Source organism: Parasteatoda tepidariorum, chromosome 2 (genome assembly GCF_982258835.1).
Source record: "Parasteatoda tepidariorum strain Cologne lab strain chromosome 2, Ptep-v5.0, whole genome shotgun sequence".
Lineage (NCBI taxonomy): Eukaryota > Metazoa > Arthropoda > Arachnida > Araneae > Theridiidae > Parasteatoda > Parasteatoda tepidariorum.
This window is the reverse complement of record NC_141756.1, coordinates 54,373,640-54,390,567: the sequence shown is the minus strand read 5'-3', so window position 1 is coordinate 54,390,567 and position 16,928 is coordinate 54,373,640. Positions and strand designations below refer to the sequence as shown.

The window sequence follows — 16,928 nt, the reverse complement described above, 5'->3', positions numbered from 1 at the left end:
AAAACACCAAGTAAACCTTATTAATAACTTTTTTCAATTGAACAAAATAAAATTCAGTTGGAAAAAGAAAAATTTCAAAACATTTGTCAAAAACCAATTGTATTTCACTAAATTTACAATAAATATTAAATATTTAGTTATTCAATTTTAATTTCTTTCAGGAATTTCAGCTTATTTTGGGAAAATATAAAATGTGTATTATGATTTGAAAGAAACGAATGAAACCATAGGGTATTCATTACAGAGCTTTAATACTTAATTATAAATTAGCTAAAAAAAACTACTTATTTATGTAAAATTATGCTTGGCCTAAATAATAATCAATCACACTCCAAATTCGAAGAAAACAGTTTTTACAATTATATTTATTTATGCCAAAAAATTAAGCTTGATCTCGCAAAATTCAACCCACTTACTTCAAAATCTTCGTGTGTGTGCAAACTTATAAATATTAAATGAGTTTTACTTTCTAAAAATATACACGAAACATATTAATAATGTTTAAACTAAACAAAAAGAAATTCGGGTTTGCAAAAAAATAAAAATTTCTACAAATTTTCTAAAAACTTATAAATTATGATAAAATTTTTACATTAGATACCTTACCCTTTATCATTGCAGAATAATCACAATTATGCATGTAGACAGGACTGGGTTGATTTAGCTTTGTTATGGATGAGCAGTTTTAGATGCTAGAACTTATATGTGTCAAGGTTATCAATATATATTTTCAACCCGAAAAAAATATTCTCAATGTTAAATTGTTCTCAAGTTTGTAAAAGAATTCTCAATATCGGGCGATGACAGCGGATGTGCGTAGCCATTCTCATCCGTTTCAGACGGAAATCAAAGGAAGATTTAATGAGAAACAAGCCTTAGTTGGCAAATATTTAAAATATGCATTAAAGTTTGATCACTAATTTTCGAATAATAATAATTTAAAACAAGTGTCACATTTTTACTTACGTTTCGACTTCTTACTCATTGCCAAAATTCTTTTGGAAATTTAATGTTACTAAACGCAAACGATAACTGAGTTGTATCTGTGCAATAATTTGAACACTGACATGTAGTTAATAAATTGTGCTATTTTTAATTTTGAATAATAAAAGAGATTTTTTTCAGTGTGACCCCTGAAAATATTTCATTAAAAAGATTTTTCGTTTTCTAAGTGCTTGAAATATTTTTATCAAGTGTTAAACGTTACTGCATAAAAATAAAAGAAAACTTTTGTCCTGTTAATTATCCTTGAATAGAAATGTACTTATAACCATACTTATATACTTATAACCAGATCATTTGACTACAACGATATAAAAACATGTAAAACAAAACTCTTAATTTCCATAGTGGTATTTCGAAAAATATAATTCAAACTAACTTTATTTTTAAAATCGTTTGCATTAGTTTTTGTTCAAAATATTTGTGTCCATTCTACTGGATGAATTTCGTTACATGAAGCTACTGGAGCGTACTCCGAATTTCTGCAAATTAGAATTGTGAACAATGAGTTCCCTGACTTGAAGTGTTTGAAGCTCGCTCCAAGGTGTACTTACTCTATAGTTCGAAAACAGACAGAAAAGATTAATCAATTTTAATCTTAAGAGAAGAGTGGATATATTTCATCCTTCTTTTTTTGTCATAAGCAAACGATTTTGTGTCATAAACAAACGATAAAATGTTTTGGAAACAAATGGAAAAATGTTTGTCTATTCATTTTAATACAAAATGTTTTCCAACACTACACCGATTGTATTTTTTTATAGTAACTTTTTAATCAAAAAAAAATTAATACGAAATATAAATTTAGAAATCGAGAATTAGATTGATGTATTTTGGCACAATGATCAAACAAAGATTCAGTAAGAATGTTCCTTAACTCGTAACATTAAAAATCGTAAATGGTATTTTGTTATTCTTTAAGATTTTCATTTATTTTTATTTTAGTTTGCTGCTTTGATGGAATTCTTTAAAATATTTTATTAAATTATCACATGAAAACTATGAATTGGAAAGTTCGAAAAATCGACCATCAAACGATTGTTTACCTTTCAAAAGTTAGAGGAATTTGGAGCTAATTAGTTTGGAAAGCTCCCTATTGCGGAACTTACCAGATCATTTGACAACAAATTTTTCAAGCAATCTAGTTCATAATTTGTATGTAACGTCACGTCATAAATCTTTATTTAATAACAAATCTTTCTTCAACATTTAAAACAATTCTGCCAGAAAAAGGAGCTATACAACAACAAAAAAAAGATTAAAATATTCCGTTTGAATAGTTTCTGTTCTGAGAAATAATAATATAAAAGTATAAAAACTTCTTGTCTTTATTATGAAGGCAGTTTCTTTTGGACAGCTTTACGACCAAAATCGTTTAGCTCGATTATCGGATATTAAAACTTAGTAGTCAAGTATTCTTATGTAAGAGACATGCCCGTGTTTAGACCAAAACTGTCAGTCATTTCTATGTATTACACTGTTTGAAATTTACCGGAAAAAGGGTTAAATAACAGTTCATTTAATTGTTATTTTGCCACATTTAACCAAAATAGTCAAATAACCATGAAAAAGATGATATTCAAACTTTTAATAGTGAGAAAAATCCTTTATTGACTGCTTCCATTTAATGCGATTAAACAATCAGAATAGAATTTTAGCCACACCAATTAGGTCATCAGTTAATGAGAATGAGCCAATTAGGTCATCAGCTAATGAGATTTTCAATCATCAGATGTCTGACACAACAACGGGTGTCTAATAATTATATAATAATTAGTGTGTGATGATACAGTCTTACTTGCATCTGGATACACGTTTTAGAAGAGAAGGCTACTCTGTCAATCTCGTGATCAGTTGAACATGACAAGGTTTATAGGTAACTGGATGGACAGACTGCTGTTGGTTATTTTACCGTAATTTAAAAACGAAAATTTTGACAGAGATCAAACTTATACGTCTTAAGTCATTGAGAGCAGTAATACACAGAATAGTTATAATGAATATTGATATTTCTCCTCTATATTAAAGTATGTTGAACTTACCAAGCAAAAGAAACATAATGATGATTGTTTGCTTTTATAAAATGAATTTGGATCTAGAGTGCTTACCTCAATTGTGAATAACATCCTCCTACTCATTGTTTGGCACTAAAACCCGACACACCTGAGACATCAGAAATTTAGTTTTAACCGAGTATGCTAAACAAATGCCTTTATGTTATTTTATCAATAAATAAATTAAATTAGCAATTTCATATTGATGATTTGCCCTAACAACTTATGCTAATGCGCTTATTTCAATAAGCATGCATTAAATTAGCTGAAAATTTCAACTTTTAATTGGCAATAATTTTTACACATCTTAGTTTACTTTTGCCATTATCTGTTGCCAACGGGCAGAGAAGAAATAGAAAACTCGTTGTCACGTTGCTGTTACCTCGCGATCTGATCTAAGAACTTCACTCTCTCCATCGTTTCGGAGTAACATCCTACTTTTATTTAAAAGTTTATAAATTTTCCTTTTTATTTTATTTGAGAGATTGCTTGCATTTGAGAGATCGCTTTGCTAGAAACAAACGTAGTCCTTTGTCGGGGTTAAGTAAGCTTTTAATTTGTATTATTTAACTTGAGCGTAATTTTGTAATCTATGTCATGCTTACTGGAAGCAAGATGTCTTTTGCTAATATATATCTGAGGAGAATACCTGATGGAAAAATTAATAGTTATAAAAACAGTCTTCAATTAAGAAATGTCATGGCCAAGCGACCTAGATCTTCTATTTACGCTATTTGGAAGGAAAACCATGGCATCCTTCCGTTAATATCTACGCAAATGACAACGGAAATATGATAGATAAAAAAAGAAGATAAAATTATTTTTCTAATCATTCTTTTAACTCTGTCTGCCTAAAGAAATTCTAACAATATTCTAATAAAATTCTTCAATATAAACAATTTAAACTTCAATTGAATGGAAAACTATGCTTATTTCCATTAAATCCAATTTTACATTGTATGATATGTTATGTCGCGATTTCTTAAGGGAAGAAAAATTTCTCATAAAATAAAAGAAAATTTTCTCTTCTTTTTAAAAAATATAAAGCTTTCATTTTAAATGATTTCTGAGCTTAATATGCAATTAGGAAAAATAAATTATAGAAAATTTACACTATTAAAAATTATGAGAGCCATTAAACATAAGAAATCAAATTCATAGAAGAGAAAATAATCAAATGAAAAATTAATCAGAAACTTTCGACATAGAACTAGAAAATTATTTTATTAAAATTTATCCCAAATTGAATTTCTTTTAAGCACTTATTTACTCATAATGGTGACTGACAATTAAAAGAAAGGAATTATTTTTAATATATAATTTCTTATTTACTTAATTATAGTTATTTAGTGAATAGCATTGAATATTTGCAGTTATAACTTATAAGTTACAATAACAAGGTTTGTTTTATATATATATATATAATATTATTGACTTAATGGCTACACAGAGATAGATGCTTTATAGTTTTCTTGACTTTCATTTTAATTAATATTTTTGAGATTTAGTTATTTATTATATAATTTCTTATTTGCTTAATTACAATTATAATAAATACTTTACTATATTTCATAGATATAACTTAACAAAAGTTACAATAAGGGCGTTTTATCTTAATTATTAGAGAAAAAAATTACACCAATTATTAAAATGTCAAGAAATGGATAGATGCCTCCAGTTTTTCAAGACATTCATTTTAATTAATATTTCTTGAGATTTAGTTATGATAATGCACAATATTTTAAGTAGTTAGCGTAATTATTAACTTTTATGTAGTTAGCGTAAGAAGTTATGACATTTATAAATTAAAATCAATTTTAAATTGAAGCTTAAATCACGTTTAATATGACTTTTAAACTGAAACCAAGGCTTAGATTTTCTAAGTACGTGAGGTTATCCAGCTCCGTTAAAACAAATGCTTAAAAATTACAGACTAACTATTATTTTCCTTTGATATTGTGCTCCTGATATATTAAAAAGAATTATACTTATATATTAAAAAGAATTATATAGATTATTTAAATTGATATAAACTTACACACCCTACTTACACACAAAACTTAAGATCGAAACTTACACACCCTATCTATAGTATAAATGTTGGAATTTACTTACACGTTGTTTCGTGCTGAAACATGAAAAAGACATTGAACGATCATCTGATGTTAATAGTTCTTACATTTTCAAACATTATTACCAAAATATTTATGTTTTGCCTTTATAGAGGATAAGAGTTTTCATAATATGCTAAATGCACTTAAATTTAACAATAAAAAAGGATACAGGTGTGATTTTGTCATATTTGATATAAGTACTTGGATTAAAGCTACGTTGTGTTTTGCTGTCAATCATTATGACGTCAAAGTGAGCAATACAGTTCGACTTTTTGTTTCCTTTGCTTATTAAACCTTGTTATTTGAAATGACTTCGTAATTTTCAAAAATGACGCAGCGAAATTCATTTTCACATACTTTTTGAATGTTTTGAAATCAAGTGCAAAATAATGATTCATTTATGAGTTAAACTGAGAGTTCATTTTTTTAAATATTTTTAATATATAACGATAGTGAGATATCAAATTTTTGCACGTTCTTTCAAAAGTTTACCAAACTGTCTATAGTAGTTTAAATGCAAATTTATAAGGAAACACACTATCACGAAAAATTAAAATGAATTAGACTTTTCTACTGATATTATTATGTATTGCCCTAGCTAAGAAACCTATCACCGGGGTGCTAAATATTCTGAACACAGCTCCAACTGCTCATTTACGAAAATGAACATAGCTTTCAAACTCTAGACAATGGATATAGCTGTACGTATTTTAGAAAATGGACATGGCTCAAAACGCGTAATACAAGAAAGTGGTTTAAGCTTAAACGAGTATTGAAGAAAATACATAGAGCTTAAATATGTATTTCAGAAAATACACAGAGCTCAAAATGCGTGTCTAAGAAAATACACATAACCTAAAGCGCGTATTTAAGAAAGTGGTTTCATCTCAAAATGCGTTTTTAATAAACACATAGCTCAAAACGCGTATTTAAGAAACTGATCTAAGCTCAAAATGAGTATTAAATACGCATAGTTCGAAATGGGTGCTTAAGAAAATAGTCTCAGCTCATTTGAGAAAATGGTCTCAGTTAAAAATGCGCACTTGAAAAATTAACATAGCTTAAAACGTGTATTTAAGAAAGTGGTTTTAGCTCAAAATGCGTAGTAAAGAAAATACACATAGCTCAAAATGTGCGTTTAAGAAACTGGACAAACCTATATATGTGTACGTAATAAAATGGATATGACATAGTTAATCGAACGTATAGGAATACTTGCAATTTCTTAAATAAACATTCAAGTGCTGTGTGACTTCATGTACTATTAAAAGCCACGTGAAAATGGTGAGATTTTTTTTGTAACATTAAAAACCCCCATTCAAATCAGATCAATGATATTTTGGTACTAATCAAACAATTAAAACTAATTTCGAAATCAATATTTTATGTTATGTAATTGTGCATCTCAATCTATAAAAATTAAAGCGATAATCACTGCATCACATTTTTTTAAAAAATTAAACCCTTAAATATTTCTTGACTTAATTCGTTATTTTAGAGAATATAATTTGTAATTTTATTTTAATTAATCGTAATTCAATAAATTATGTAAATATTCCGTGTTATGATGTAGCTAATTTTTTCTTAAAAAAAATTAACCTTGAATTTTTACCTGAATCAACTTATTTAATGAACAATGATTTGCTGAAAAATAATATTTATCAAAGTGATTATAATGCAGTATTTTGTTTACATTTTGGCGGAAATGTTTTTTTTAAAATTCAGTATTTAAGATAAAGATATTTTTTTTCTTTTTCAGGAACATTTTTACGATTCTTTTACGTCAAAATGTAAAATAAAAAATAATAAGTAAACACTGGAGTTCAATTTAAATTACAATAACCAAATATTTTATTTGTTTAAAATTTGTATAAAAGCAATTGTATTAAAATCAGTTCAATTAATGTAAAAATCAGTTAAAATAATGACGGCCAGCATTCGTAATAGGGAAATAGATGAATGGGAACATATTTCGAAAATATGTTAATTAATAATTAGAAGCTGTATCTTTTTGGACAGCACCACTTTAACACCACTAAGACAGTACAAAATAGTGCCAAGCAGTACTAATAGTGTATTTTAGAACTGAAAAATGCATTTTTTCAAACGTAAATAAGGGTTACCCAAGTGAAAAGTGACCACTCGTGATAGCGTCATTGAATAAATTTAAAGTGGAGCTATGATGAATGAATTAAGAACAAATTATGCATAATAGAACAATTTTTAGAGGCAGTAGGTGAACATAATGCAGACATTTGTAGTCACATGTTTGATTTTTATCTTGATCTAGAGAAAACAAACTCCATGATCTTCAATTAATTAATATCCGCTGTTATTAGTAGAGGTGATCAAAAGATTGAGACGAGGGAAATTTGAGCAGCACTGATATTTGAACAAAAAACAATTAAACCACCTTTTGCCAATAATAATCGTTTTAATTTGCTTTCATATTGTTCTGTTCTAGATGCATGTTTCTTAGCTCGAATTTGCATTTACTTTATAAGATGTGAACCACTTATACGCGCTATCTGCAGTGTACTTCTCTTACACTGAGAAAAAAAGTATGAACAAAATTACCAGAATATGGAAAAATTTATCGTGTTTCTCGCTCTATGGGAACACCAAAGAGCTTGGTAGTTTTTACCAAAGCGTTTAGGTAATGATTTTGGTAAAATTAATAATAAAATATGGTTCTACAAATTTTGATAAAATTTGATAATTTTATATTGATACCTTAGAGCAGTGTTTCCCAAAGTGTGGTACGCGTACCCCCAGGGGTACGGGAACAGTTTAGCGGGGGTACTCGTTCTTACGCGAAATATCTTGCAACACACGAAAATTTCAAAAATTTATATTTAAAAACAAAGCTAGTCATGAAAATTTACGATTACGTATTTTTTTATTGGCTATTTTCTCCAGAGTTATCAGTTATTTATTAGTGGTATCAACAGCCAGTTGTGATTTTTAACTTTTGTGCAATTTCTTATAGTGAAAATTACATTAATTTTTTATTAGTGGTACACAGCTTTACGAAAAGTTTAGAAAGGGTACGCAAAAGTCATAAGTTTGGGAAACACTGCCTTAGAGAATGGCATAAAAATCATTTATTCGGCTAAATTTGATTTTCAGTGTAGTATTTTTCACTAAATGAGTCATAATAAGAACTATCATTTTGTAAACCAGAACTTCCAGTAAACCGTTACCATATGAATGGAGAAATAACCAAATTAATGGTTTAAATACCGCATATTTTAGTTTTACTTGATAGAATTGTTTTTTCTTTACCAGAAATGTCATTACCATTCAGTATGATAATTTTCCCAAAATTTTTTCTATGTGTATTCTTACTTTCTTTTAGAACCCAGAATTGTGCTGCTATCATTTCTATGTTCATGACACTTTTTTTCAAATTTTCATTTGGACAGACTTTAGACATTATTTAAAAACTTAACTTAATTTTAATGACAAAGCACTTAGTGTAGTTAGAAATATTCTGCTATTTTAATTAAAAAAATGAAAAATTAATTAGTCAAAGGCAAAATATGTGTTAAAAACTTTTTTGCTAGCACTTTTATGTTTAAGTAATTTTCGACTACAAGTTTTTTGAAAGTCATAAGAGATTCGTTGAAATTATCTCACAGGAATATAAGTCTGATTTAATATAATAAGTTATAATGAAATAAATTTTTAATTAAATTATTAAATGTAATAATTTTTTTTATTCTTATAAAAATATTTGCCCTTATAAAAATCTTTTTGATCTTTTAAAAACTTATTATTGTCATAAAAACAAAATTTAGAGCCAGATTAAAAACGATTACTGAAAATACATTAAAAAACTGTATTATATAACATATTTATGACTATTTCATTGAAAATACTTTTAAATTACATACTGATTGTAAGCCCAAAAAATGATAATTACGAACATTGTAAATATAAGTGAAGGTATTAGGTAGAAACTTCTAAATTAATTTTTACCATCTAGCAATTTAATGATATTTATATAACTATAAAAATCAACAAAACTGAAAAACTAAAAGTTAATTTGAAAAAACCTAGCAATTATGGGAAAATATTTTCAGAGTTTTAACTTTTTCATAGAATGATATTTTGATATTCAATATAATATAATATTTTGATATTCAATACAAACTTAAAATTTAAATAGAAGTATTGCAATACAAAAATATAAAGACAATGTAATTTTTCTAAGAATAATAATTTACTTGTTTATAAAGATTTTCCGTTTTTTTGAAAACATCAAACCTAACGAAACAAATTAATTTAGTTATCTCAATTATCAAGATAGTATTATTAATTTATTAAGAATGTAATAATAAGGTAAAAATTTTTTTATTGCTGTTATCAGCATGAAAAGTAAAATTAAAGATCATATCTATGATTTTTCTATTTAATGAGAATGCGCAAAATAGTATGACAACAATTCTCTTTTAGGTTCGAAAATTCTTCTTTAAAAATATGTTTTAAACAAAATATTAATTTACATTATTGTAGAAGTTTAATCAATAACTTGATCAATGAAATATGAAAAACTTAAAAAATACTTTATATACTATTTTAAATAATCATACAAAAAATAAATTAATACCTCCTTTCTGTGTTTATCTCTTGTCTTCACCCTTTTTAAACCGATTGTTAATTTTTAATATTTTAGAAAGTTAATCAACCACTCGAATACTGCAACCTGGAAAACTCGAAACAAGCCTAATAAGTACTCTTTTAAATAATAAAACAAGTTAATGCATCATTTCTGCTTTTATTTCTTGATTTTTTTCCCGTTTAAAATTGAAATTTTACTTTTAATATTTTAGAAGCATGATCAATAACCTGGATAATGAATCAATAACTCAAAAAATGAAAAAAAAAACAAACCTAAAATACTCTCTTTCAAGTAAGCATACTAAAAATAAGACAGTGTATATATCTTTCACGATTTTTTCTAGATTTTACATCAAAAAGTTAATTTTGCATCTTCAATGTGCTTAAAAATAGAGGACATGCAAAAAAAATTTAACATCTCTATTATAAATTCGCTTGGGAAAAGTTTTAATTCAGAATAAAAAAAAAAAAGATTTTACATTATCTCATATAAGATTGTTATTAATTAGGTAATTAATATAGTAACATGGTCATTAATAAAACTTGCACGTGATTATTACTGAAATATACACTTTCAACTCCAAAAGTGCTAGATGATACATAAATCATCTTAAAAGAGTTGGATAATAAATCATCATAAATGATTCATCGATTCGCAAATGCTCTGCAAGGCGAAAATCCATTTTTTTTTAAGCGGAAGTCTAAATTTGTACCACTTACAGCCCTGACCGATAGTGACTCTGTTTTTCATTATTTTTGTAGAACGTCAGAGGAGGATTTTTTTTGAACCATTACGCCTTGGCATTATTACTTGTTAAATGATAGGAATTTTCATGATAGGAATTTTCAAGTGCATACGAACGTGCATTTATTTGGTTTTCGTACTTTTTTAATGCTCATATACACGCTGGGTATAAAATATTGAGTTTTTGTGATTAATTAAGAAGATGCAAAGTTTCTTTAAAAAATAAGTTCAACAAAAAAAAAGTAAAACTCAACAAAAAAATTTTTCTCTACTTGTAACACATAACTCCCAATGTATAAGAAATATTTCGTGTAAGATTTATTTCCCCTCCAAAGAGAAAATGTTTGTTATGAAAATTTTAGATAATTGTAATAAAGTCAATTTTTATTTTTAAGAGAAAAGTATTTTTTAATGGAGACTTTTCAAAATGATTCAAATTTTTTATTAAGTTAGATGAAAACATTCTCTTAAAGATTTTATATGTCTAGTAAGCAGTGTTTTCCTTCATTTACTTAGATGTTTTAACTTGTAGCCTTCAAAGTTTTCCTATTCTGCAAATTTTTAAAAACCGTTTGTAAATATATCAAAAGTGAGAAAAAATATTTTAACATTATACAAAGAATTGAAAAACAAAGAAAAAATGCACTTTACTAAAAATTATTTAGTGAAAGAGACCAACAGATTTCTTCATAACACATAATAGTTAGTAGTTAAAATCAACGAGAATATTTTTAGATAGTTAACTACATAAAGCAAAGCATAGAAACTTACAAAAATATTAAGTTGCCAAAAAAATGGGCTTTTAGATGCTTGGTGAACCAATGCTAGAACTTTGTTATAGAATTGCTAGAAAGTGGAAAAATTATCACACCCAAAGTATACTCAAAAGAGCTGCAAATTGTTGCAGTTGCACCGCGTCAAAAAGGGAAAACATTAGAGAGTGGAAAAATCAGCACTAGCGACTTGTATTCCAAATTGCTGCAAAGGGTTACAGCTGCACCGAGTCCAAAGGGACTAACACTTGAGTGTGGAAAAATAAAAAATTGGCGAATTGTATTTCTAATAGCTGATAAGGGTTACAGTTGCACCGTGTACAAAGGGGTTAACACTTCAGAGTGGAAAAACTAACACTAGAGAATTGTATTTTTAATTGCTGCAAAGGGTTACAGTTGCACCGTGTCCAAAGGGGCTAACACCACAGGGTGGAACAATCAATACTAGCAAATTGTATAATTAATTGCTGTAAAGGGTTACAGTTGCGCCGTGTCCAAAGGGGTTAACGCTTCAGAGTGGAAAAATCAACACCAACGAATTGTATTCCTGATAGCTACAAATGGTTACAGTTGCACAGTGTTTAAAAGAGACTAACACTTGAGTGTGGAAAATTCAACACTGGCGAAATGTATTCCTAATAGATGATAAGGGTTACAGTTGCACCGTGTACAAAGGGGTTAACACTTCAGAGTGGAAAAACTAACACTAGAGAATTGTATTTTTAATTGCTGCAAAGGGTTACAGTTGCACCGTGTCCAAAGGGGCTAACACCACAGGATGGAACAATCAATACTAGCAAATTGTATAATTAATTGCTGTAAAGGGTTAAAGTTGCGCCGTGTCCAAAGGGGTTAACGCTTCAGAGTGGAAAAATCAACACCAACGAATTGTATTCCTGATAGCTACAAATGGTTACAGTTGCACAGTGTTTAAAAGAGACTAACACTTGAGTGTGGAAAAATAAAAAATTGGCGAATTGTATTTCTATTAGCTGATAAGGGTTACAGTTGCACCGTGTACAAAGGGGTTAACACTTCAGAGTGGAAAAACTAACACTAGAGAATTGTATTTTTAATTGCTGCAAAGGGTTACAGTTGCACCGTGTCCAAAGGGGCTAACACCACAGGGTGGAACAATCAATACTAGCAAATTGTATAATTAATTGCTGTAAAGGGTTACAGTTGCGCCGTGTCCAAAGGGGTTAACGCTTCAGAGTGGAAAAATCAACACCAACGAATTGTATTCCTGATAGCTACAAATGGTTACAGTTGCACAGTGTTTAAAAGAGACTAACACTTGAGTGTGGAAAAATCAACACTGGCGAAATGTATTCCTAATAGCTGATAAGGGTTACAGTTGCACCGTGTCCATAGGGGTTAACACTTCAGAGTGGAAAAACTAACACTAGAGAATTGTATTTTTAATTGCTGCAAAGGGTTACAGTTGCACCGTGTCCAAAGGGGCTAACACCACAGGGTGGAACAATCAATACTAGCAAATTGTATAATTAATTGCTGTAAAGGGTTACAGTTGCGCCGTGTCCAAAGGGGTTAACGCTTCAGAGTGGAAAAATCAACACCAACGAATTGTATTCCTGATAGCTACAAATGGTTACAGTTGCACAGTGTTTAAAAGAGACTAACACTTGAGTGTGGAAAAATCAACACTGGCGAAATGTATTCCTAATAGCTGATAAGGGTTACAGTTGCACCGTGTCCATAGGGGTTAACACTTCAGAGTGGAAAAACTAACACTAGAGAATTGTATTTTTAATTGCTGCAAAGGGTTACAGTTGCACCGTGTCCAAAGGGGCTAACACCACAGGGTGGAACAATCAATACTAGCAAATTGTATAATTAATTGCTGTAAAGGGTTACAGTTGCGCCGTGTCCAAAGGGGTTAACGCTTCAGAGTGGAAAAATCAACACCAACGAATTGTATTCCTGATAGCTACAAATGGTTACAGTTGCACAGTGTTTAAAAGAGACTAACACTTGAGTGTGGAAAAATCAACACTGGCGAAATGTATTCCTAATAGCTGATAAGGGTTACAGTTGCACCGTGTCCATAGGGGTTAACACTTCAGAGTGGAAAAACTAACACTAGAGAATTGTATTTTTAATTGCTGCAAAGGGTTACAGTTGCACCGTGTCCAAAGGGGCTGACACCACAGGGTGGAACAATCAATACTAGCAAATTGTATAATTAATTGCTGTAAAGGGTTACAGTTGAGCCGTGTCCAAAGGGGTTAACGCTTCAGAGTGGAAAAATCAACACCAACGAATTGTATTCCTGATAGCTACAAATGGTTACAGTTGCACAGTGTTTAAAAGAGACTAACACTTGAGTGTGGAAAAATCAACACTGGCGAAATGTATTCCTAATAGCTGATAAGGGTTACAGTTGCACCGTGTCCATAGGGGTTAACACTTCAGAGTGGAAAAACTAACACTAGAGAATTGTATTTTTAATTGCTGCAAAGGGTTACAGTTGCACCGTGTCCAAAGGGGCTAACACCACAGGGTGGAACAATCAATACTAGCAAATTGTATAATTAATTGCTGTAAAGGGTTACAGTTGCGCCGTGTCCAAAGGGGTTAACGCTTCAGAGTGGAAAAATCAACACCAACGAATTGTATTCCTGATAGCTACAAATGGTTACAGTTGCACAGTGTTTAAAAGAGACTAACACTTGAGTGTGGAAAAATCAGCACTGGCGAAATGTATTCCTAATAGCTGATAAGGGTTACAGTTGCACCGTGTCCATAGGGGTTAACACTTCAGAGTGGAAAAACTGACACTAGAGAATTGTATTTTTAATTGCTGTAAAGGGTTACAGTTGCACCGTGTCCAAAGGGGCTAACACCACAGGGTGGAACAATCAATACTAGCAAATTGTATAATTAATTGCTGTAAAGGGTTACAGTTGCGCCGTGTCCAAAGGGGTTAACGCTTCAGAGTGGAAAAATCAACACCAACGAATTGTATTCCTGATAGCTACAAATGGTTACAGTTGCACAGTGTTTAAAAGAGACTAACACTTGAGTGTGGAAAAATCAACACTGGCGAAATGTATTCCTAATAGCTGATAAGGGTTACAGTTGCACCGTGTCCATAGGGGTTAACACTTCAGAGTGGAAAAACTAACACTAGAGAATTGTATTTTTAATTGCTGCAAAGGGTTACAGTTGCACCGTGTCCAAAGGGGCTAACACCACAGGGTGGAACAATCAATACTAGCAAATTGTATAATTAATTGCTGTAAAGGGTTACAGTTGCGCCGTGTCCAAAGGGGTTAACGCTTCAGAGTGGAAAAATCAACACCAACGAATTGTATTCCTGATAGCTACAAATGGTTACAGTTGCACAGTGTTTAAAAGAGACTAACACTTGAGTGTGGAAAAATCAACACTGGCGAAATGTATTCCTAATAGCTGATAAGGGTTACAGTTGCACCGTGTCCATAGGGGTTAACACTTCAGAGTGGAAAAACTAACACTAGAGAATTGTATTTTTAATTGCTGCAAAGGGTTACAGTTGCACCGTGTCCAAAGGGGCTAACACCACAGGGTGGAACAATCAATACTAGCAAATTGTATAATTAATTGCTGTAAAGGGTTACAGTTGCGCCGTGTCCAAAGGGGTTAACGCTTCAGAGTGGAAAAATCAACACCAACGAATTGTATTCCTGATAGCTACAAATGGTTACAGTTGCACAGTGTTTAAAAGAGACTAACACTTGAGTGTGGAAAAATCAGCACTGGCGAAATGTATTCCTAATAGCTGATAAGGGTTACAGTTGCACCGTGTCCATAGGGGTTAACACTTCAGAGTGGAAAAACTAACACTAGAGAATTGTATTTTTAATTGCTGTAAAGGGTTACAGTTGCACCGTGTCCAAAGGGGCTAACACCACAGGGTGGAACAATCAATACTAGCAAATTGTATAATTAATTGCTGTAAAGGGTTACAGTTGCGCCGTGTCCAAAGGGGTTAACGCTTCAGAGTGGAAAAATCAACACCAACGAATTGTATTCCTGATAGCTACAAATGGTTACAGTTGCACAGTGTTTAAAAGAGACTAACACTTGAGTGTGGAAAAATCAACACTGGCGAAATGTATTCCTAATAGCTGATAAGGGTTACAGTTGCACCGTGTCCATAGGGGTTAACACTTCAGAGTGGAAAAACTAACACTAGAGAATTGTATTTTTAATTGCTGCAAAGGGTTACAGTTGCACCGTGTCCAAAGGGGTTAACACTACAGAATATAAAAATCAGCACTAGAGAATTGCACAGCACACGGACCACCCTGAATAACTTTTGATCTAATGATAGGATCTTCACGTTCTAGGACTAAATCTAAATGACTCAAGGGGGTGATTTCAAATATGCTAATTAATTAGTGCAGACGATATTTTAAGTTACGAAGTCAGACACAAAAACGTACTTTCTCTGAATAAACATACTGTTTTTTCAAGGGATTTGGATTTATAATTTCCAAAATATAAGGGTTAGTCGCAATCAGGGAAATATGGTCTCAATAGTTTTGTCAGGAGAGCTGTCTAAAGTTTGAAACCCTTAATGTTAATTTCACCTTCTGCGTATATCATGATACCTCGAAAACGTTTAAGTGAATTAAAAACTTTTTACACGAAATTATAAAATTCGTTTATCCAAAGATAATTCGGATAAAAAAACAACTTTTATTAAGAATTTATTACTTTTTAAAATTTTATTTCATAATAGTCGAAACATTTTAAAGCAAAGGATATGAACTTTTTTGCCTCTATTTAAAGAATGTAATTTTACAAATCGAATTACTTGAGAAATCGAATTTCAAAAAATTCGTATTTTTAAAATTCGATTTCTCAGGTTCTAATCAACCAATTTCGTTGAAAATCTTTCTTTTGCCACGCAAAACTAACTACATTCTTTAAAATCATGCAAAAATTTGGTGTCTTACAATTCAAAATGTTTTCAACCATTATTACATAAAAATAATATTTACCAAATGCTACTTTTTGCATGAAATTATTTTTGGATAAACGAATTTTATAATTAGGAGTAAAAGCTTTTAATTCGCTTACAAAGTTCTTGGCGTATCACGATATGAGCAAAAAGTAAAATTAACATTAAGGGGTCCAAACTTTGAAACGCTCTCTTGACAAAACTATTGGGACCATATTTGAAAGATTGCTGCTACCTGCTGTATTTTGAGGTTCAGAAATCGGAAACCGTCAAAAACGCGGCATGTTTATTCAAAGAAAGTACGTTTTTATATCTGATTTCATAACTTAAAGTATTGTCTGCACTAATTAATAGCATATTTGAGGACACTTCCGAACCCTTAAGATTGAATCATAGAACGCGAAAATCCGATCATTTGATCAAAAGTTATTCAAGGTACACCATTTTTTAATTTGCGCACTGTACTCATAATTGTTACAAAGGGTAGCAGCTCTGCTACTACTAATGGTTGATATTACAGTATTCGGCAGAATATGTTAATGTTTAAAATTTCTATAGCCGTTTTAGAAAAGATCAAATATATATATAAATAATTACTTCGTTAATAAGTGTTTATTTCTGTAAAAATACAAAATTAACCTAAAG

At 30.2% G+C, this 16,928-nt stretch overlaps 1 protein-coding gene across 3 annotated transcripts in view; it reads right to left on the bottom strand.

Annotated features, from left to right (window-relative positions):
* LOC107437917 (BTB/POZ domain-containing protein 2) overlaps window positions 1-16,928 on the bottom strand; it is a 106,415-nt gene that overhangs the window by 56,788 nt on the left and 32,699 nt on the right. Inside the window, exon 1 of one of the 3 annotated variants that reach the window (XM_071177553.2) lies at window positions 5,172-5,315. The exons of the other annotated variants lie outside the window; for them this stretch is intronic. Coding sequence (XP_071033654.1) covers window positions 5,172-5,204 — 33 coding nt within the window. The 5' untranslated portion in view covers window positions 5,205-5,315. Of the gene's footprint in view, window positions 1-5,171; window positions 5,316-16,928 lie in introns of those variants that run through there. 3 annotated transcript variants of the gene reach the window in all.